We start from the raw sequence: 23,925 nt of genomic DNA on the forward strand, positions 1-23,925 counted from the left end.
CTAACAGGTACACTGTCTTTCTGGTGTCAGTGCTAAAACAAGAAGGCCAGAGGGCTTGTGCAGCCACACCAGTGCGCTACTCTTCTGTATCACTGGGTGCTAAGTGTGTCTCACAAGTGGAGCTGTAAGGATGCAACTCTAACAGACGGCAGCTTACTCTGCACCAGAATGTCTGTCTGAGCAATTTGTATGTCTCTGCATGCATATAGCTGTTTATATGCTGTATATATATTTTTTTATATTGGCTATAAAGCCAATTCTGTGTTACTATCAACAAGATGTTTCCTTTATATGGGAAAGATGGTTTGACTGGAGAAACAAGAGCCTTTATCTTAACTGCAGGTTAAAGGACTTGGTTCCTAGCAGTCAGTGAGCGTCATTCAGAGAGGTGTGAAATGTAAGGCACAAATATCCCCAGGTTATATATGCTCTTAAAAAGATAAGCCTATCATCTTACATCAAGTGCACGCATGAGAAAGGGAAGACAATGTACAAAGAGATCAGCATTTCCTTGCACAATGTGATAAGCAAAATTATCGTATGCATTCAATTCTCCCAGTAAGAAAATCCCCTTGCCATCTCTATACTGTGAAGGAGAACCTTCCATTTATTCATACGTGTTGAATGAAAACGTATAGTATTTATTAGTTTTTGCATAAGCAGCAGTTAATAGTTAAAAAATAAAATCATTCTGTGGTAAGTCTGAGTCCACCAAACATTAGATTCAATTTGCCGGGGTAACAAGGCAAGAGTTTCAGGGACGCGTGGGCTGAGTGCCCTCTGGTGGGGAGAGCCACCGCCAGCGGGAGAAGCAGAGTAATTATTGCTCATTAACTCAGCTCAGTTCATTCTGTGCATTAAGTAATGCCGTAAAAACTAAGTGATGATGTAATTCCTATGCACTGGATAGTATGTCTGTGGAATACTTGTCTTTTCAGCTCTAATCTCCTTTTGATGTGGATAGGATGGACGTGAAATACTGAACTGTGCTAGTCTGGATTCCAGATGCTTGTGCATGATTATAGTTGTTGACTAATTAGTACAGTCATAAGTTAACTGAGTATTCTTGTGTCACTATACTATATATAGTGCTTTTAACTGTCACTATAAATATATACATATGTATATATCTATGTTGCCCCTTCTTAGACAAGTTGCAGATATGTTGCTTTGTGACCTGTACAAGTAGCAAATTATTACATCTACTCCCCAGTAGTTAACTAGGCCGCCAAGGGAAGAAATTAAGCATGCCAGACCTACAACTGGCGTTTCAAGCATCACCCTCTATGCCGTACTGGTTACTGTGAATTATGTGAGTTTGGGGTATCAGCAATATTTTCAATTGCTTGAAAGAAGTGGGAGTCACTCTGGAGAATGTCTCCCCTTCCTCACTGTAACCCCCCAGACTGGTGGTCTGTGGGACAAGGGAAGCAGCAAGTTGTGCATGAAGCAGCTGATGACCCAGCCCTATATTGGTGCAAGTATTTATTTTATGCTGGGGCTCTGTTTCTTATATAAAAAAGTTATAAAGCTTTTACTTCATATTGGTTTGTAATTGCAGTATATTTTAATAACAGAATGTAAACTCCTCCCATACCTTTTTTTTTTTTCGGTAACATGCAAGGTAACTTCAGTTGTCTTCAGATTATTGTTGTCTTTGTTAATAAACTGAAAAATAATAAAATAATTATAAACTATTAAACACTTGTTCTTTAGCTGTGCATGAGAATGATTTGTTGTTTTAAAGTTAACTATTTTCTATAAATATTAATACTTTGAGGATGTTTTGATAATAACAGCTTTATGTTATTTTACATTATTTGGTCTATGAACAGGTAAAGAGATGGAAATGAGGAATTTCTCCATATTCAGTTAACAGTGGTCAAAAATAATTTTGATATTTTAAATGGCTTTTTTCCTCTTAACATATACTTTTGAACAGTTTAAAATTTAAGATGGGAAGGCTGTCTAATATTTGAATGCATTCTTAGTCTTTGAAAAAGTAAGAATACACTTTCAGAAAACCCCTAATGATTTAGCTGTGCAAATATCATTAGTCAGTCAATAGAACACTTTCTGTGAGATCTTATGACTATCCTGTTCTTTTACGTATAAAGTTCTTTCACTTTTTCCTTTGACTAGGATACATAATTTACTACAGTACGGATGTGAATGCTGAAATACATGATTGGGTTATTGAACCCGTCGTGGGAAACAGACTGACCCATCAGATACAAGAATTGACCCTTGATACGCCATATTATTTCAAAATTCAGGCCCGCAACTCGAAGGGCATGGGACCTATGTCTGAGGCAGTTCAGTTCAGAACCCCAAAAGGTAAACTATTACATATATCTAAATATCTTCCTCCTCATTTTCTGAATGCAGCCTCTATAAGGATAAGATACCAGTAGCGTGAATTTTATATTTAAACTGGAAAAGACAGGAAGACAACGGAGTTTGACTAGAGTGAAATTTTCTATGGGATTGCTCTTGCATGTAGTTAATACATATGCAAATGTTGCTCAGCTGTTTGATTGTGTTGTTTCAAAATTACTCGTGGGCACTTAGGTCATCTAGTTCTTAATGCTGAGGGTCTGTGTCCTAAATGTGCTTTTTAGAAAACCAGTTTTTAGTTGCTTTAAGAGTCTAGGTCTTGTGTGTCACATCTGCTCTTGATGAAATGGTATAAAGCAGCAGGCTCTGGAGTTGGTAGCCAGTGGCACAGGTGCTTGCTAGTGACTTGGATGATATAACGGCAACTGGTGTGACACAACAGGCTCTTAAATCAAGAACTGCTTGGTGATGCGTAGCTAGTGAAATAGTACAAATGCATGATAGCGTGGAAAAAAGTACTCTAAGGAGAGGTGAAAAATAAAAAGTTATGAGTAGATTTTTTTTAACAGTACTTTTCCTGTATCAGTATTGGTGGTTAGAAATGAGAGCTCTAGCTAGTCTACTGATGCTATGTGAAACTTTAAATTCTGTCTCTCACTCCTTCAAGCCTTGTGATCTTTCTCTTGTTTTTTCCTTCCCTGTGCTTGTCCCACTAGCTGAATCCTCAGATAAAATGCCTAATGATCAAGGTAAATGAATAGCCACGCTTTCTCTTTTGTTCCATCCTTCACACATTTTGTTTTTCCTGTCCATGTGCTGTTGCATTTCCTAAATGAAACAAGTATCTGCTGCTCTAACTTTAAATGAACAAGTTCCTGCTGTGCTTTTAATAGTGGAAGAACTGAAAGTCCTATTTGTGGTTTGGGTGTTAGGAATATAAAGTGATCTCTGTAGTCAGATGTCACATGAAGGGACAAGCGGGGGACAAGCGGGTTGTGCCAGAGCTGAATCACTCTGTCAAAATGAATTTGGATTAAGTGATACTCCAGCCAGCCTCTGACCATCAATGCAAGATCTCAGTACATAGAGGTGGAAGATCAGTTTATCTAATTAGCACAAGTGCTGTTTTGTGAGCCCTACATCTATAATTATTTTCATAAGGAAGGAAAGTATGCCTGCTCTAGAAATCTTTTTTGCAAGAGAGATTCTGCTTGTCAGCTCATTTAGACTCCAGACTCTCCTGAAGAGCACAGCATTAGCTACTGAAAGCCTTAAGGTTTTAAAATGCTAGCTTGAAAAATGGTAGCTTTGAGTTTACTGCATTGAATTATAAGGTGAATGTCCCAGGGCTATTTTTGCTTTCTTCTAAATAACCTACAAGCCCGATAAAAAGGGGAAGAATTAGTCTAAAGGGATGAGTTTAAAAGGGCATTGGCAAGCAGCTTAGATATACAATTAAATAGATCCTAAAGGGGTTGAGAATGAGCTTTTTTTTTTTACTTGCTTTTCAACTTGTTACTTAGAAGTAATTTATTGAATATGCTTTTACCTTCTGTGTACCAAATAATGCTGATACTAGACAGTATACTAGACAGAGTAAATTCATATCCAGACTTGTGTAACACAGATGCTAGCTGAGATTCAGGCTTGTCTGTGGGGAAGCAGATGCTCACCGTGTCATCGCTGGTGCCCAATTACAAGTGGAAGGGAATAGGGGAGAATTAAAAGGTTTTACGTAAAAGTTGCTGTTTTCTGTTCTGCACTATTCTAACCTCATTTCAGCAGATAATTAAATCTTCTCATCCGTCGTTATCGTCCTAAAGTAACATATTCTTCTAGTAACAATTTGATTAATTTTTATCAAATTATATAATTTGTACATCATAAAACCCTACATAAAAGCCAAGAGAGTTTTGTTTCAGAATTCCTATAACAACACTCGGAGATTATAAATCATGGCAGTAGGTTAAATGTAGAAAAGGAGAAGACAAGCGGAAGAGCAGAAAAGCCTGCTCTGTGACAATATCACTGAATTGCAGAATTGTGTCATTTCAGGAAATAGTAGGCAAGTTATTCGAGATTGGGAAGGAACAAAACTACAATGGGATTGATGCTCGAGCCTTAGTGGCTCTGTCTTTTTTTCTCTCCCCTACTTAAATGTTTTTCTTCCGTATTAAGCACACCATATTGTTCTTCCACACACTTCTATAGCACGAGCTTGTATTACGAGAAGTTAGTGGCTGTTGCTGTCAGGCTTCAAGGAGTTGCACTGGCCTAGTACAAAAGCAAAGGTTAAGGTATCTAATCCTAGTAAACTATCCTAAAGTAACACAAAATTAAAATATGTTGTCTGGCTGCAGATACCTAATGGCTAACGTGGAGATTGACAAGCTTAAGAAAAAAAATAAAATTTCAAGTAAATGTTATCTTAAACTGTTCCTTAATATAGAAGGAAATGGAAAACCTCAACAACAAACTTTGTAAGATCCTGAAAAAAAAGGCTCGTGTCCATACAGAAGATGTAGCATGTGCATATGCTTGTTCAGAGCATATTGTGTAGAAGCAAGGCTTATGCTCCCTGTTGTGGTGGTGACTAGCTCCTTCTGAGAGAGGCGATGAGTTACAGTCCTTATGCCTGCATAAACTGCAGAGAAGAGTCAGGTCATCTTTCAGGTTGCACTGCATAAGAGATGAGCTCCCCAGAACTTAAAGGCTAAACTGTTGATCCCTGGTTTCAGGAATTAGATACTGAGAAGCATCTTGGTTGGGTACCTAAATTTCATCGTATTTTGAAAACTGGACTTTGTATCTTGTAGTTCCCTTTGCGTGTTTGGAAATGTGCAGCCACTGACACCACGCAGTCAGTGCCAGTATCAGGCATCCCTGAGCTGCCACGCTTTACGAGGATCATGCACAGGTAGTTATTCCCAAGGATGACTACACCTTTTGGAAATATGACTGCTTGGCAGAATACTGCCTTCTCTGTATCGCTGCCTTCCAATGTTTTTATCATCTAAATATGATTTATATACTTTGTCACATATACACACACATATGGGGGGTATATAAAATCTTCAGTTGGTTGTGTGACTATATGCATTGTTCAGGGAGTGCAGACCCCATGGTAAACCACACCAACTCAGTGTGTTATACCCGCATGTACCACGTGATCCCTGTTGGTCTGTGCAGGTGACTATATCTTCTTATCTGCTCCATTATTTTATGTCATCTGTTAACCTCAGTAGCAATTGTTTTAATTTTCTTTCACGGTGTTATTAAGGATATTGAATTACACTTGGCCAAGCACAGGTCTTTGCAGAACTCATTAGAAATATCCCTTGTGAATAATGATTCTGCAATTATAATTCTTATTCTTATCAGTTAATTAGTTGTTAATCTTGTTAATACGTGCCACATTGCTTTTTTAGTATGCTATTTTTAACAAAGCATTGTACAGAACTCAGTAAAATGTTTTATGGAAGTCTAAATATAGTATGTCTGCATAGTTACTGTTACCAACCAAATTTATAGTCTGACATTTAGTTTGTTTGCAAATACCTGTTTTCAATAAAAAAAGAAAGATGGGCATAAAGTATGCCACCATCTCCTATCTATCACCTTTTCCATGATCTTGCCTATGTTAAGGCTCCAGCTGCTGCACTAAGAATGCACAGGGTGTCTATTTGTCCTTTTAAAATATCATCAGTTATTTTTATTTCCCCGTTCTCCCGCAGCTTTTCTGGTCCTCCAGCATATCTTCAGCGCCAGGTTCAGTGATTCAGAGAATTCATCTAGGGTTTTTTTCATATCTTCTCAGTGCAAGTTATCTGGTCATACAGATGTAAATATATTAAATACAAGCTGTTTAAAATTCTGTTAAATTATTTCATTGCTGCTGCACAGTTATTAGTCCAGTACTTCAAAAAGAGAACACATTTTCACTGAATGCAGTGTCCTCTCTAGACTGGCAGGTGCAATATGTCTTTTTCATTGTAGATTTGTCCTGCAATATGTCTTTTCCATTATCTTAGACTACATCTAACTCCTCACTGTATACATGTAACTTTCCTTCTTATTATCCTTCTTGGAGCTGAATCAGTATTCTTGCTGGTACCTTTTGCTGTTTTTACCAGTTGTCTTTATTTCAGAGTGACTAATTTACAGGCTTTGACTTTAGGTTCACAATTTCCATTTGTTACACATCCTTTAACGTCTATTACTTCTTGATTAGAGTGGATTTTTAACTTGAGAAAATCCTTCTCCTGATTGTGAAACTGCTGAATTTGCAGACTTTTGGTTTTTTTGTGGTTTTGGCTTTTTGTGCATAACGGTGTAAAAATGTGCAAAGTATGATGGATTCCTATAACAAGCAGAATGTTGTTCTTTGCATCTTGCTGTATGTTTCCCCTACTACAGTATTTTTATCATCCATGGTAATTTAGCATTAGTGCATTTTAATGAAAACACAGAAGTGGAAGAACAGGGGTTTTGTATATCTTTATCTGCGGGAAACATTCTGCTAACTCAGGAGGGGTCTTAACATTAGAGGTGAACTTGTGACTTCATGCGTCTTGCTGTGACAGCAAGTGATCTGAATTAGACCTGAATTATGCAAGGGAAAGTACTTGTTAGAGTAAAAAGAGGACAGCATTTCAGTTGGTAGGTCAGCTCTTGCATTTAGCACCTAGGAGTCCACTAGCAGTAGCTAAGGTTCAGGAGGGGCTGTGTAATTTGCCTCAGTTTGTAATAATGTTTACTTCCATTGTCAGCCTATAAACATAAAGCTTTGAAACGAACTTGTTTTCCCAGGTTTCACCAAAAACATTTTTGTGATACTTCATTGTCACTTGTGGTGAACGTGAAACACACAGAAAAGAATGGGGAGAAGTTGAAAGCAGGTTTTTATGGATAGGCAGGGACTTAATATTACGTTTACTGTGCTTTTGATCCTCCACTTATTTCCAGTGTTCCACACTTACTATAATTAGGTATTAGGAAAATAAACTGTTTCAAGATGATTAACTGTCTGTACAAGTGTGGAAAAGCCATTTGCCTCAATATACACCTGTGTATTACTGCAAATAATTTTTATTATATTTTAAAAAATGAATACTAGTCGAGGCTCCTAAGCTTACTTAGGAAAATAGTAATGCAGGAAACTAATTATTAAATAGCTCTTTTGAAGAAGTGGTTCTCTTCTTGGGGAAACACAGTTGCTGTTCAAAGCCCAATCGTGTTGTAGGGGGGAAAAAAATGCTCACAGTGGTTCAGAGAAGTTCTGAAAGAGCTACCTTAGAAATGCTAAAGTGCGTGTTTATGTGTGCGTGTGTGTGTGTATATATGTATATAAAATTACCACATATACGACCTTTTCAGCTTCAGGATCTGCAGGGAAAGGAAGCCGCGCAGTGGACATAGGACCAGATTACAAACCACCACTTGGTGGTAAGTGTTGTTATAAAGCTTTTCAATTTAAATGCAGTGTCTTTTGGTGTTTCACCGAGTGATGCTATATCCTACTGAAAAGACTGATTACATCTGTTCCAGTAACTTTTTCTCTTTATGATGATAGATGTTGCCACTCAAGAAATAGTATCATATTTCTGTCATAGTGTTCTTGCCTACTGTGTGGGGTTAATGGAAAAAATACCATCACATGCATTTACATTTCAGTCTTGATAAGCAGATCTTGTTCCCAGTTTAGTTTTAAATGGCTGCTATAGTGCACAAGTGTAAAATTACTTCAGTAAGAACATATTAGGAAGGCAAAAAATCATCTTAACTCCTTCTCCTTATTAGTACTGTGCATTGCAGAAGCCTTGCCCTAAGGTAACACTCATTAGTGTTACATAAAATGTGTTTCTTTCAGAAGAAAGTGACCACTGTAGAATACTGATACTGATTCATATGATTATTGGGTCCAAGGGGATGCCTGTAGTGCTATAGTTTTAGCAAGGTCCCAGGTTAACTCTCCTTAGACTCTAAACTATTGAGTTTTTTATGGTAACTATTTGAGTAGGGTGAACATAAATTTTTATAGACTGCTAGTTGGAAATGGATCTATAAAGCATCTTATAGATTTAACAATTGTACAGAAACACAGTTGGCAAATGACAAAAAAATAAGCAAGCACTTGACTTGAAATCCTAGCAGACAAACCAACTTTCTCATTCTGCTAATCTGTATGATTCTAGAAGTCTTTGGGCGCTGCTTGCTTCTGATGGGGTTTTTTTTCTATATAATAAATAACCCCTTTCTCCCATCTCAAACTCTTACAGGCAGTAACAGTCCCCATGGAAGTCCTACTTCTCCCTTGGACAGCAACATGCTCCTCGTAATCATAGTATCTGTCGGAGTGATCACCATTGTGATAGTGGTGATAGTCGCTGTCTTCTGCACTCGTCGTACAACTTCTCACCAAAAAAAGTAAGATGTCCGAGTGGCACTTTGCCCTGTCCTACCTTTCTCACTTAATTCTAGTATTTAATCTTTTCTTTATGATGCTTTAGAGTTTATTACTTTTAAGTCTTGCGGGCTGTAGAAATTCTATTCTGGCAACAGATCAGTAATGCAGTTTGAATTCTTGTGTTCAGAAGATAACATGCATTAATACAGCTAAGCTATCATGTGTGTGAATGTGATGATGTCCTGTTTTTCCTAGTCAGTGTTTCAGAGTTTACAAACCATCAAGAGTTTACAAGCAAACTGGAGCAATGCTTTCATGTATACTTGCACTTGCCCCTCTCTGAGGAGAAATTATTGTTTAAAATATTGTTTCCAAACTCAAGCCAATACATCTGTTTCGAGCTGTGAGAGCTCGAAAGCTCAGGCAGATTCTCACTTCTGTTCTTAGCATGTACTTCACTGTGTGGAGTAGGTTTACAAGCTGTGCATGATAATATCAAATTTTTAGATTACTGGAGTGGAATCTGAATCTGGTGCTGGACTCCTTAGGAAAGTGCTCCAAAATCCAAAATATAGGTGTGTATCTGAAGTCTTCCCTCATTTAGAGCATCTGAATTAAGACTACAGCAGCAATGCTTCCATTTATAAGTTTCTGAAGATTGTTTCTGCGTGTTCTTTGAAAGAACTGAACAGCTCTAAAGGTTTTTTTAAGTTTGAAAAGACTCTGTTATGCAAAATAGAGTTTTAAGAAAGTGATTAAAAGCCAGGTTTAGAAGATAATCTCCACTTGCTTTGCTGAAGCTGAACCATCCTGCAAAAATGCAAGTTCTTCAGGAGAGGAGAGCAAGGATATATAAGTGGTGGTCTAGCAACTGGGGGATGTGCTTGGGAGAGGGCAAAATTCATGGGCCTGTGCCCAAGAGACATATTTTATTTTCAAAGAGCAGAAATAACCCTGTGAAATCTTGCCTTTGTTTTCCCAGTTTCTAAATACCACCTCTCTTACACAGCAACCTACCACCAGTGAATAACCTTCTGATCTGTTTTACTCGTTCAGCTACAGTGCTCAAAGCAAGGTGCCGGCAGCATGTCTGGCTGTGTATCACCTACATGAGAGGCTCCGTTCATTGATACTTTCAAAATTTTATTTATTCATATCTTAGCCATTTCTAGCAAGCGTGCTACCCAGAAGGGACACCTTTCTCCATCATTGCCAGGGTCCAAAGCGAAGAGTGTGTGTGGAGGGCAGTGCTGGAACTCTACATTTTACTTTTCCAAAATTCCGTCATGTCAAATGTCTGCCTCGCAATCAGTTTGCTGCTAATGCTATTCCACAGCGATGAAAAAGCACATTACTTAGATGTGTCTAACTTGAGCAGTGCTAAAATGAACATTCTTGGCATTAGACTTTAGAGTTAACTGTCCTATTGGGATAACTGGCTATTTGCACGCTCCTTCTACAGCTATTGTTTGAGCTTGTTTGTAAGTCCTGGAGTACAGGCACAGCATGATGTACATACACTTCATGTTTAGAATATTCTCTTAATAACCATAAGTACTGGAAACTTAATTTTTGTTAATGAAAGCTTAGACTGTAGAGCACAGTTCTGCAGCATGTGGTAGCATTTGAGACAAATTTCATGGCATCAGAGTTGCAGAACATGCTTTGAGATGTCAGATGTGCTTATATGTAAAATTCAAAGCTTCCTGCCCAGTGGGTAGCTTTTGCTCAGCTGGATACCAGATCTGAAGGAAATCTCAGTGAAAATTTGCCTTTTTCAACAAGTGAAAGGAAGCCTACATCTAAGAACATTTCATTTGTTTTCCTTCCCAAGGAAACGAGCTGCCTGCAAATCAGTGAATGGGTCCCATAAGTACAAAGGAAACTCCAAAGACGTCAAGCCTCCTGACCTCTGGATCCATCATGAAAGACTGGAGCTAAAACCCATTGATAAATCTCCAGATCCCAATCCAATCATGACAGATACCCCAATCCCTCGCAACTCCCAAGACATCACCCCAGTTGATAATTCCATGGACAGCAATATCCATCAAAGGCGGAATTCCTACAGAGGTGAGCTATCAACGAGTACTTTGACCATGATGTTTAAAATTAAATACATTTTACTGGTGAAATCACTTTATTGACATATTATTCAGTTACCCTTATTTTTTTGTTCTTATTTTCCAAGTAGTGAGTTGTTTTTCTGCCTAGTTTATAAGACTCTCTGAAAAGGATGGACCACATATTTTAGTGAGAAAATTGAGTGCCCAAGAGTTAAAGAATTAATTTATCTTGGTAAATACTGATTAGTAATCAAAAGATCATCTAACAAGTGTTTCATATTAAACTGTTGAGAGACATGTGTGACGTTTTTTCAGTAGTCAAACACACAATCAGGTTTTGGTGTTTTAACCAGCTACGGCTCAGCTCTTGAGGTGTGGGTGAGTTTTCACTCAGTGAGTGGTTAACTTGTTAATCCAAGATGTCTTACCCATATGTGTGACTCTTTGTACTGCCACTTATTGCCTAGAGCTGCACTGCCAGAGGTTTGTGTTTGCATTATGGCCTGGAGAGTTTCTCCAGTGACCAATAATCTTTACCCTAACTGCGCTCTTTTCCACCTTCTAGTGAAGGATGAAAGAGCTGGTTTTATCAATTATGAGTCACAGACTGCTTACAAACAGGACAGCCCAGAAATAGAGGGAGGAGGATTGAAATCATCTGGTATGGTATCACAGAAGTCTTGCTGCAGTGGTAAATAACCTTCAGTATTTTTCCTTCAGGGCATGAGTCGGAGGATAGCATGTCCACACTGGCAGGAAGAAGGGGGATGAGGCCCAAGATGATGATGCCTTTTGATTCTCAACCACCTCAGCGTAAGTCAACAGCCCACCTACCAGCTGGCTTGAAATTGGGAGCACCCAAACAAGCCATGTTGATACTGTATGCACAGGCACACATACTCACATACTTCTCCTAAGTAATTCTGTCATATCTGCAATGGAAACAGTTCAAAGGAGGCATCCTGAATCCCTTATAGTGAAGGCAGAGTTAGATCAAGTTAAAAGGAAAAACTGAATAGCTGTATTTGAGCAAGCAGGAGGCATGCTGCAAAAGTGGGGAAGAGTTAGGAATGTGTCCAACAGTCTGTCTGTCCCAGTCTTCAGCAGTGGCAACTGCAGGTGCTTTTTAGGGAGACTATGAGCCTGGCTGCTTTTTATAGTCCATTCCCTTTGTACTCTGCTGTTACATAGGAACTGTAGAGAGTTGGTAAATCTCTGTCAGGTTCTTCTCCACTGTTTGTTTTCTCCTCCCCAGACCAAACAGTCATAGCCTTTTTAGCCTCCCCTCATGAGGCAGCTATTCCATCCCCTTTATCACTTTAGCTGCCATTCTCAGAACCTTCTCTAACTTTACTACATGCTTCTTGAGATGCAGAGAGGCCAGAGCTGCACACAGTACCACCAAGGTCTTACAGAGCAGGAGACAGTGCCCTCTGCCTTGTTCTCAATACCTTCCTTGCTGAATGAGGTACTACGTTCTGTTGGCTTTTTTGGCTGCTATTGCATATTGAGCTAATGATATCAGAGATCTGTCAACCATATATCCAAAAACTCTTTGCTGAGTTGTAACCGCCAGCTCTGAGTACAGCATCATAGAAGTACTGTTTGGATTAATTTTCCCTCAGTGTAATATTACTGTAATAGCTTATTTAGCTATGCTGAAGTTTACCTGCCATTTTTTGCCTGCTTGCTCAGTCTTGTGAGGTCCTTCCGGAGTTCCTTGCCATCAAAATAGCATTTGACTACCGCAAAGATATTAATATAATTTCCAAACTTGAAGATTTCTCTGCTTCTGAGAAAGATAACTGATTAAAACCAGTCCCAGCACTGATACCTGGGGAACCTCCTCCTGGAAAATTGATCTTCATCCCTTCCTATCTGGAACCAGCTTTCAGTCCATAAAAGAGCTTTCCCTCCAACAGCAGCTTAATATTTTAACTTTGGAGTGGAGCTTTGTCAGAGCCTTTTTGAAAATTGGCTCTGTATTATATTCACTGGTTCCCTTTATTTGCATATTTACTGGCACTGTCTTGAAACTCTGAGGTTAGTGATGCAGGATTTACTTTTACAGGAGTCATGCTTACTCTTTTTTAAATTACCATGTTTACCCTTATCTGCAGTGATCTTACTCTTATACCGAAACATTAAAAGTAACTGCTGTCCCCACTGCATGGACAGCTATTTGTGAAGCAATTCTTGACCAGCTGTAGTTTACAGTCCACCCTTATATGGCAAACCAAAATCAGTATGGATTTATGCTAAAATGCAGTAGTGGCTCAGGAGCAGCTTCAGAAACAACTCAGCTGCTTATCCAGTAGGAGAGACTTAGAGAGCTGCGGCAATAGATCACCACGCGTCTCAGCTCAGTGCAAGACATCTCCACTTGTGAGCTAGTCCCCTAGTTTACTGAGCAGAAGAAATGGCTCTGAAGGAGTAACACTGCTCATCTTTTGGAAAGGATACCAAAAGCCTGCAATATGTACAGTAGCTTTGCTCCACAATGTGTCTATTATACTAATTTATTAGAACGTGGCTAGACCACTGATAGAGGCTGAGGTTTTGTGAGTCTGGCAGAGCAGACTCTTAAATGAGAAGGATGTCTGGTTTGCTATTTCTTATCTGTGTATTTCCCTATCAGTTAATGATGATTTGAGCAAAAGTGCTGCATAGAAATTTTGTTGAGGCAGTAGAAATATATTTTAATTATTATTATGAAATATTGTAAGAATTGATATATCTAGTTTTCAAATGATGACTCTGAGATGAAAAGGGACTTGGCTAAACCTCTGAACAACTAGACTGAAACCCTGACTTGAGAACACAAGTGAAAAGTACAAAAGTTAACATGCAGTGACAGAACTGTGAGGCAAAATTACACAGTGCTTATCTGGTCTGAGCTTTAGACTTCCCTGAGCACTATGTTCACGTTCAACCCTGTAGCGGGTAATTGCTACCACAAGCTCTTGTGTTTTATGGAATGATTTCAGGCCAGTCCATTATGTTTCAACTTCCTAACTTTTTGCTTTATTTACCTGAAGTGAGTGCTTGGTTTTCTTGGCCTCTACATGCTTTTTCAAGTGTCCTGATGACCTGATTAGCTCAGTTTGTGAATTTTCGACTGTTTCCTTGGTTTACAACCTTTTTACAAGAGTAGTATCTTTTTTTTTTTCTTGGTTTTAAAATAAATAGTCTGATGCTCTTGTTTTCTCCCAGTTTTACATGTATGAGGGAGGAGCAGAGGATACAGTTTACACTAATCATCTTTACGCCAGTTAGTTTCTTAAAAGTTTTGTCTGCTGTCAAATAGGGGTGTCTAACAAGGGACATTGCAGCTATTGGATTCTGATGGTTTCCTGTCCCATGCCAGGTGCTGGAACACGATGAATTCAGACTTGTGTGACCCCGTAACAAATTCGGACTGCAATAAGTCTTCTCTTGCGCACTTCTAAGTGTGTTTTCCTCTAAATGGGATGCAGCATTGGATACACATAGTGTAAGATAAACTCATATAGGAGCCAGTGCTGAAGTGTGCCGAGTGCTCCACAGAAACAGCATAGCAAAGTATCCCTCATACTATGTTATTCAGCGAGAAAGATACTCAGCAACTTACATGATCAGTCCCACATAGGATGAAAAGATGTACAGTTGACACAAGTGATACAGTGGTGATATATTTTAGGGAGTTGCTATATTCCAGTTCTACTTTTTGATGGTATTCAAGCTGATGTGATAATGCTGGCAGATATAGTTGTGGATATGATTTTCCCTTGCAGCGCTAAACCCAGCTGTGACATACCTTTTTGATACCAGTCCTGCTGTGTTCGCTTGAAAAGCCTATCTTTTTCCCCCCTCTTTATTAGATATTGCCTTGCCCAGAAAGAACGAAACAGACACAGCTGCCTTGGTGTGACAGGTTAACACGATGCACTAACTGTCGGGAAGGATATGTAAGGTCTTCTGGTGCCTTAGGGCTTAAGATTGTTTTTGGGACTTGGACTTTTTATCCTGTTTGCAAAAGCTCTGAGGGCTTCCAGCTGTAGGTTTCTATTTTATAGTAGGTGGAAACATTAATGTAATGTCTTTAGATACCTTTTTGCAGAAGCTACACAGAAAACTGACACTGGTACATGAGGCCTTTTCTCAGCAAGCAACGCAGAAGGCAGGACCATTTAGTGTGTTTAAGTCTGTGCCTGCAGATACCTTCCTATTGTGTTTTTTTTCCCCTACTGTAGCACTCAAATCTAGTTACTTACCTTTTAAATACTAAATTAGGATAATTTAGTATGTTCAATTTTAGTATAATTTACAGTAATGCAAAAGGAATGGTGTATGCCTAGTCAGTTCCTTCTTTGACAATTGGAAAACCAAGATTCTGGAAGGAAATTAGGAAGCAAAGGGCTATTTCTTTCCTAACACACCACATTTCTCTTTATCCAGTTCTTCATCTGAACTTTTCTCTTCCTTGAAATTAAACAGTGTATCATGATCTTCATCAAGACCTGGTGGTACAACACACTGATTTTTGACCTGTAAAGCTATACATGATTTAGGTCTGATAACACAGCAAATTATTAGCAAAACCCAGCAGTTTAAGCTGGATGGCTCGGTGGCAGGGTAAACTTTCTGGGGACGTGGCTGTTCACTAGAATAGGTTTTCCCCACTTGCTCACCATATTCTGCTTTGGATAGTGTTTCAGAGCTACTACGATTTTGTGGTGTTCTCCCCATCTCCAAGTTTTTAGGAAATGTCTTGAAAGGTGTAGTGTACGTGCATGATTTTTTTGTTGTGGTTGCAAAAACATATAGGCAGTCTTTTTTAGTAACATGCGTTATATTTGATAGTGATTGAAATGTTTGCTGAAACACAGGTGTAGACTAGTGGTTTCTACAAATAGAAGTAATTAAAACATTTATGCCTGTAAAATTTTTGTGCCTTAAAATCTTTATGCCTCCTACCTTGCTGACACGTAAGAGAACTCCTGGTGTCTCTGACTGTTGCTTCTGCCTGGATTTCTGATCGCCAAGCTTTTGTGGGTTATTCCTCCATTTGCCAGTTCCCTGCAAGGCAAAGTGGCATTTTTAATCTCGCTTGAAGCTCTTAGTGAGAATATCTGACTTTTCATGTCCTCTTGACAGCTATCTCACAGGACTTAAATCTGGAACCTACTGATTACTCCGTATTAGAGTTTAGTTACTCTTCATTTACAGGAGGTTGATAATGGCGTCAGCTGTCTGCTGGCATAACTCAATGGGAGAGAGAAATTGTTTATTACCGATAGCTGAAAATCTCTAAGTATATTGCCTCCACTGATCAATTCACATATCATGTCCTGCTGACAGGCTGTTTTCCAGGAAATGAGGAAGTCAGAGGGTTCAGATTTGTTTAGTCAGTCTTTGAGTTCAAACTGCATGCCTCAATGCAAGAAGCCTTAACTGAACTCACCATTATAATGATGGATTTCTGCATCATGTCATTCCTAGAAAGTAAGTTTCAAAGGCAGCACACCTGGAGAAGTTCCAGAAAAGGTTCAAAAGAAAATAACTAACCACAATGATTTTTTCTTTATGGTGCTAGTGTAGCATTTCCCTCCTGTTTTCTGTGTTGAGACTCTTTTTTTGGATTATTTTAAGCAATTCAGTATTTTAGCCTGTCATAAGAACTAAATTCTGCACATGCTTTTCTTCCCAGCTGGGGAGTAGTGAGAGTTTGTTTTGCTGTTAGCACAAAAGGGTGAGGGCAAAGGATGATTTACATTAAGTATAAAATTCATGTCTCTCAAATAGGAAAAAGAAAACAGCAAGATAAAAAAAGGAGGGGGGGGGAGAGAGGCTTTTGGTTTGAGTGTCTTGGAGCAGAGCTTTACTGAGTCTGCACAGAGGGAATGAACAGAGCCTTTGGTGTCTTGTCCTACTTTGTCTTGCATTATTTAATTAACCAAAGATACCATATTTGTTTGCAATTTTAAGAAATCCAATGACAGCCAGAAATTATTTTGGAATTTGAGCTCTCATGTCTCCTGTATTAGGTCTGACATTTATAGCACAGCGTGAAATACATGGAAATTCTAAAGGGAGCTGAGCTTCATTTTTCTCAGGTGTAATAGCGCTTGAAAGATACAGCCAAGAGAGATGCACTTTCTGCGCAGTAAAAAGAAGAGCTGTGCTTCTTTTGGGGGTTTGTGTCTTGGCATGGAGGGAGCTAAAGTGCTGGAGGAGAGTTGGAAAATTGGTATTGAAACATGTCATACTGGTGTCATTGTAAATCTGCTGAGTGGCTGGCTCTGTGGGAGAAGGGAGGGTATGGTGCATTTCAGTACATGTGCATGCTTGTCTGTATGTTAAGCATTTTTTTGTCTTGTATTCATTCACAGCTGTGATTAGCGCTCATCCCATCCATTCACTCGATAACCCTCACCATCATTTCCACTCCGGCAGCCTCGCTTCTCCAACTCGCAGCTATCTCCATCACCAGGTCAACCCGTGGCCGATTGGCACATCCATGTCCCATTCAGACAGGGCCAATTCCACAGGTGAGATATAAACGATCAGGTAGATTTTGCTTGTAGTGGAACAACAAGTTAAATGTGGAAATCAAAACCTGAAACTTAAATTGGTCAGTCACCATTGTGGTGTTCCATGAGAGGCAGAGTGATGGGTTTAAGTACAGAAAAAATCCTTGATAGGTTGAGTTTTCTGTAAACAGTTCCCTGTGTAGATCAGATATTGATCCTTGAGATATGTGATGTGATGTCCTTGGAAAAGGAGGCTTAATGTTTTATATACAACTTCAAATAGAAAGATTCCTTACTCTAAAGCCTTCAAGCCCTGGAGTCTGAAACATCAGATTAAATCTAATTTGAGCTACTTAATATGATAACTTTTTTCCTAATTAGTTATGTTTAAAACCAAGAGAGGACAAAAGTTCAGACTTTGCTACTGAGAGCTGACATTAGTTAATCTTCCTGAAGCACACAGAAAATTGTGGTGATTTCTATGGAGCATTTTCAGGCTTGAAGCACAATCATTTGTAATAGTTTTTGTAACGTCTCCAGTGCTCTGAAAAATTCCGAAGCAACAGCATTGCTAAATTGCACATAGGTAACATCTTGAGATGAAGTGAATTCTGAGCTTCTCTAGTTTAAGGTCTACATTTTAATTAAGATGCCACAGCCAACAGCATTGTTTCCTGTTTCCTTATGAAAGCAATTCATGAGGTTGCAAATATACAGACAGACGATATGTTAGAGGCAGAGGTTTCCCTTGTTCTGTTTATACTGCTGAGGTGACAGCTCTCACAATCCAGATCTTTTCCTGCATGTGGTCCGAGTAGGATCATGATGTCCTAAATTCAACATGCCATCTCATGTTCTTTTAGATCAGGGTGGAGCCTGCTGCAGACAAACAAATGAAGTCTGTGATTACATTTTAGCTTTCAGCAAGTAAAGGGATTTCAACTCTATCGCAGAAAACAATTTGGCTCTTCTGTATGCACTACAGTGATACTTGCTTAATGTATACTTGCTTTATTTTGTTATTAGACAGCTGTTGCTGTTCACCTTAAAACAGGAAAGTTACACAGAATCGGTGTGATTTGCTACACAGATAGTTAATCTGTGAATTCACTTCTTAGCTTATAACAGCGATCTTGGAAAAGGTGCTTGCAAAGACTACTGTTTTGTTTCCATCTGACCACAGAGAACATTTCTGTTCAAGAAAATAAACCACTTTTTTTTTTTGTCTGTTGTAGAATCTATTCGAAACACACCTAGCACAGACACCATGCCAGCTTCCTCGTCTCAGACGTGTGCTGACCACCAGGATCCTGAAAGCACCACAGGGTCTTACCTGGCTAATGCACAAGAAGAGGATTCGGCTCAGAACCTCCCAACAGCACATGTTCGTCCCTCCCACCCGCTGAAGAGTTTTGCAGTGCCAGCAGTTCCACCAGCTGGTTCCACATATGACCCTGCATTGCCAAGCACACCATTACTGACTCAGCAAGGTGAGCAGGGGAAAACTGGCAAGACACGCTTGTCAAAAAAAGAGAAAAAGGAGATTTTAAGAAGAAAATGAGAGAAGCTCCTAAAGGGGCAGGGGGTAGAGTTGAGCATCAAAAGAAGTATGTCAGAGGCTCAAATGAATTTTGTTGGTCTAATTTTCAAGGCCCTTTTCTTTTATGTACATAGATAAACTAGACAAAAATTCTAATTCAACACTCCATAATTTGAAGTGTTTGTTTTCCTCTAGTAGAATGCTTCTTATTCTTCTCCTTTCAAAAGCTTTCTGAATAGGCAAAAGAACTAATTAACCAAGGCATAACTATATAACAATTTGTTTTAAGCTCCTAACCATTCAGTTCACTCAGTGAAGACTGCGTCAATTGGGACTTTAGGAAGAACTCGACCTCCTATGCCAGTGGTAGTTCCCAGTGCCCCTGATGTGCAGGAGACCACCAGGATGCTTGAGGACTCGGAAAGCGTAGGTACTCTTATGCTGCCAGTGGCATTCTTTGGCAGTGCTTATCAAACTGTGGTGAATCTCTCTTTATATGATACTTGTAAACTTTAGTAATGTCTGCACTGAGATTTTCAAAGGCAGAGGATAATGAGGCTTCTGACTTCCACCAAGTGCCATTGCCTGTTAACCCATATAAAAAAAACCTAGTGCATGTACCTTCTACACAAGGCAGTAAATTCAGAGAATAAGCACTTAAATTGCAAGTACTAGTAGCGCTTTCTCAATCTGAAAATTACTTAAGAGCATACCTTCATTCCTAATTACACAACACTAAACAGATGCAGTGCTTCCATCTATTCCAGTCCACAAGGCCCACTCAGTCAAAAACTGGAAAACCTTCGGCAACATTTTGGCTGAACTGAGGCTATTAGCTGAACATAGAGTAACGTTCTCTGAGATTTCCTTTCTTGACTCATGCTCAATGCTTCTGGTTTCTACTAGCCTATCACAATTATAAGAAGAGGAGAGTAAAGACAGATACCATCTATAGCACTAGTCTTTTCATTCTTTACAGTACATAGCACCTAATGGAACTTTAGTTTATGACTTGTGCTTCTATATGCAGGCTTCCATACTGGAGCTATAGAAGGGCCATGCACATCTGTTTTTTGCCTGCTTATCTTAATGTAAAGAGCATCTTTCTTCACAGAGCTGAAGGCCTCCAACAGTGCCGTTTGCTCTTCTGTACAGCTTAAGATGTGTTCATGCTTGCTTTGAGACGTCATTTATTTCTGTCTGTTTTGCAAGCATACTGTGCCTGGATCCTATTAAAGTCATGCAGCTGCAGCTTCCTGTGCTGCTGCAGAGCATCCAAAGTGTCATTGCAGATGGAAAATTTAGCATTAATGCCAAAATGTTTAAAGCCATCATCTCAAATATGTTTTTAGATACTCATATGAAAGTGTTCTGACTTTCTGAGAAAAATGCAACTGTTTCTTTGGAAACAGTTGTTCTTGGGCTTCTCTGGAAATAGCTTTTGAGAAGTGAGGATGTTTTGAGTGTCAGGCACTGGAAGAGCTGTTTTCCTTTCAAATTGCAAGCCAAGAAGTTAGATTCCTTTTGTCACCCTCTTGATTTTATTTCTGTATGCACTGGTCTAGAAACTGTATGTATGCTTGATTTGGTGCACTTTTGCCCTTCTGTCTAGCTGTCACTCCTACTTTATTCTTTTTTTTTTGGTTGGTTGGTACCAAAAATATACTCATTAGTTTATTCATCAACAAATTTCTAATATTTAAATATAGCCATTAACAAATTAGTACAATATAAAGTCACCACAGCACACTAAATACTATTTAAATTATGAGTTTTAAAAATTAGGATTAGATAGCGATTTGAATTGATCCTGCTTTTTTAGGAGAGCCGGTAGGAATAAGTCTGAGTACTTCCAGCTCACTGCTGTTTCTCATTGTCAATAGTCAGCAGATAATGCATTAGAGGACAGAGACAACTTCTCTGGTACAATCTAGATTGCTTGGTAAACTGGGGAGTGCTTGCTGTGTTCATTTCTATTTAAATGAAAGAAAATGTTTGTAACTAGAAGCAAAGGAAGTGAGATCACAGTCAGGGTTGAGGGTTCCACTCTGGGAAGGACTCCAGTTTTATGGAACGCAATCAGCTGAGCAGTAGCTTTAATATTAGACCCTAGCCAGAAGGTCTAATAATGGACCTTAAATATATAGAGCAGAAACTATCACACAGGAGTTCTGTTGCTTCTGATCTGGCATTAGCAGAGCTAGTATTGGAATACCACGTGCAGCCTGGCTCGCCTTCTGTGAAAATGATGTTGAGAGAGTGAAGAGGGTTTGGAGAAATGCTCCAAGACCATAAGGGGCTGAAAGCTACATAGTACTGGGAAAGACTTGGTCAGCTTAAAAAAGGTTTTGAGATTAACTAGTATCTATCTACATACATGAACAGCTATCATAATTCTGTTATCAATGCAATACAGATGAAGCTAGACAATTGAGACTAAAAATAGAGTATGATTTTTAGCAAGCATAATGATTCTCAAAACAGTTTTATAGGGAAAAAAAGGTCAAATGAATCACTTCAATTAAGCTGGGAAGATTTTTCTAAAATATCTACTTTGAACCAAAGGAGGCTGTTATCTTGAAGTGGGAATTGATACAAAGAAAACAGATAAGATGATCAGAGTCTTAAAAATCAGTGAAACTATGAATCACTATTGCAAAAAGATGTGCACTTAAAATAGAGAGTTGTTTCTAGTTATTAATTCCTGTAACTGTTGATAAATCTGCTTCTGCTTATTCATGTGTCAGGGTCACAATCTACACCAGAATCACTGACCACTTTTTCTTATTCTGTCCCTCTTTAAAAGAAAGCAAGCCACCTTGTTAGTAACTTTTTACATCTCCTGCAGAATTACGAACCGGATGAGCTGACCAAAGAGATGGCCCACCTGGAAGGACTTATGAAGGACCTTAATGCCATCACTACAGCATGACCACCTTCACCAGGACACGACTCCAAACAGTTTCACAAGTCTTGGGACTCAGCCTTGGAACACAAGGAATTGTACAGAGAAAAAAAAAAAAAAGAGAAAAAACAGAAAGAGGGACAGCACATGAGAGCATACACAGAAAGCAAACGAACCAACCAGTACATTTGTGCTACAGCTGGTCAAAAAGAGATGACCTTTCTTGTCATCGTCCTGCGATGAAGTCATTGCCAAGTTGAATTCCATTTACCTGCTGAGACCATGCAGGATGCGACACATCAGGCTGAAATCTAGCATCCAGACAAAAGGAAAAAAGTGGACTTCACGTTTTTTTTTTTCTGGTCAGGTTTTGTCTCAGTGGTGTGATTGCCCTGCCTTTTCAGTGTTGGACATTCGCATTTATGTACAATTTTATTTGTGTTCTTATTTTATCTTTTTTTATAAAAAGGAAAAAATATTGTAATCAAAAAAAAAAAAGAGAAACTGTTGTTTTCCACAGCCTAGACTGATGTTTGACTGCTTGTTCTATTGTGTAAGAAAATTCATTGCCAGTGTGGGTTGTTCTGTTTTGTTTTTTATTCTGCATATAATTATGTCCCCTTCTGGCAGTTAATCCATGGCCTTTTGGGATGCTGCACTGCTATTTGTAAGCTTTTTTTATTATTTTTATATTATAATTATTAAAAGCCTGACTTTCTCCTCTCATCACTGTGAGATTACCAGTCTGTTTGAATTGAAATGTAATTTGAAAGGCTTGTTTGTCGCTTTTTGTGCAGTTTCGATATTTTGAGTGGGTAAAAGTAGATGGGGAAGGGGAGGGGATCCAGTGGGAGGTTTCATTATTGTTGTTTTCCTGTCTTTCTACATTGACTCGAAAGACTGAAGAAAATGAAAGCATCTTCTGTAAACGTCCTTCCTTGTAACTTCAGCATACTGTGTCTCTGGTTACTGAATTGCAGTGAGAGTCTCATTTAGAAACATTAAAAAAAAAAATTCCTCCTGTAAAGTAGGGCTCCTTATGTTTAGATGACACTACAGCTTATTTTGGCAACAGTGCTCTGTTTTGTTGTTGTTAGTTTAAAGATCACATCATGAACCTTTAAAGTGCAGATTGAGTGCTCATTCAGCATGGAGAACTTAGCATAGGCAGCAGTGCACAACACTTCTCTGCTGGTGGTGCTTAGGTTTGAGCTACCTGGACCTCCTAGAAGCAGAGAACTGTGGATCTCTTCTCATCAGCAGCATACCATATCATACTTTTGAGAACACTACATGTCCACAGGATCCTTCAGCAGCAAGTCCAACCCCAGTGCAATTTCTCTATCCCAGGCCATTTAAACAAGAATCTTTCTCTTAATGATTTTTCAGAGACATAAGCAAGGCAAAAATGTATTTTTTTACACTTTTGAAACCATTTGAAAAGAAAAACAGTATTAGTGACTCAGGTGCTGTTCACATATCTGTCTAGAAAGGAAGGAAAGTTAAAAGGGAATTCCTATATGAGGGGAAGGAAAAGGTTTTTTGTTTTCTCCTTGTATGATTGCCTGGCTCTGCCATACTCTATGAGGAGGAATGGCATAAAAAGAAGGACTGTATTTTAGTAAAAAAAGAAAAAAAAAAACAATACCCAGCTGCCTAATGAACTCATGTGCAATTTCACTTTTAAGATGAAAGGAAACCCAAAACTTACAGATTATTCAGATGGAGAATCTGTTCCTCCTGAGCGATCGGATTTGTGATCTCAGAAGCTCAGCAATAACGATGGAGGATGCACAGGTAACACGCATTTCAGGTGTGGGGCACTGGTGCTGTAGTCCACAGTGCCTCTGCTAGATGGCTGTGCCTGTTGGAACATTAACAGGAAATACTGTAATCTGCTTAAATTTTAAAAAAACAAGAACTTTGCTTCATTTATTTTCTTTTATCTGTTTGACTAAAGCTAAAGCTCTGGGCCCATTTTCACAGTCCCTGTCAGTGAGAGAAGGGAGAGCCAATGAATCATCCTGGAGAGCAGCAGGGGTTTGGGTTGTAGTTTTACTTCCTTTCTTTTCCTGGACTCTTTTGTGTTGTCATTTCTAGGACATTGGATGGGTTTGTTTATTTTGGGGGTGGGGGGGTGGTGGAATCAAATGAATTGG

At 38.9% G+C, this 23,925-nt stretch overlaps 1 protein-coding gene across 5 annotated transcripts in view; it reads left to right on the forward strand.

Moving 5' to 3' along the window:
* NEO1 (neogenin 1) overlaps positions 1–21,867 on the forward strand; it is a 211,764-nt gene extending 189,897 nt beyond the window's left edge. For 4 of the 5 annotated variants that reach the window (XM_075505604.1, XM_075505605.1, XM_075505606.1 and 1 more), the window contains exons 20-28: positions 2,143–2,337; positions 7,714–7,782; positions 8,616–8,763; positions 10,578–10,816; positions 11,530–11,622; positions 17,181–17,339; positions 18,557–18,811; positions 19,151–19,287; positions 21,710–21,867. In XM_075505604.1, the coding sequence (XP_075361719.1) occupies positions 2,143–2,337; positions 7,714–7,782; positions 8,616–8,763; positions 10,578–10,816; positions 11,530–11,622; positions 17,181–17,339; positions 18,557–18,811; positions 19,151–19,287; positions 21,710–21,793 (1,379 nt within the window). In that variant the 3' untranslated portion in view covers positions 21,794–21,867. Of the gene's footprint in view, positions 1–2,142; positions 2,338–7,713; positions 7,783–8,615; positions 8,764–10,577; positions 10,817–11,529; positions 11,623–17,180; positions 17,340–18,556; positions 18,812–19,150; positions 19,292–21,709 lie in introns of all 5 variants that reach the window. The other variant, XM_075505607.1, reaches the window with a different exon arrangement.
* The last annotated feature ends 2,058 nt before the right edge of the window (positions 21,868–23,925 follow it).

The sequence above is a fragment of the Mycteria americana genome, chromosome 6 (assembly GCF_035582795.1).
Source record: "Mycteria americana isolate JAX WOST 10 ecotype Jacksonville Zoo and Gardens chromosome 6, USCA_MyAme_1.0, whole genome shotgun sequence".
Taxonomy (NCBI): Eukaryota; Metazoa; Chordata; class Aves; order Ciconiiformes; family Ciconiidae; genus Mycteria; species Mycteria americana.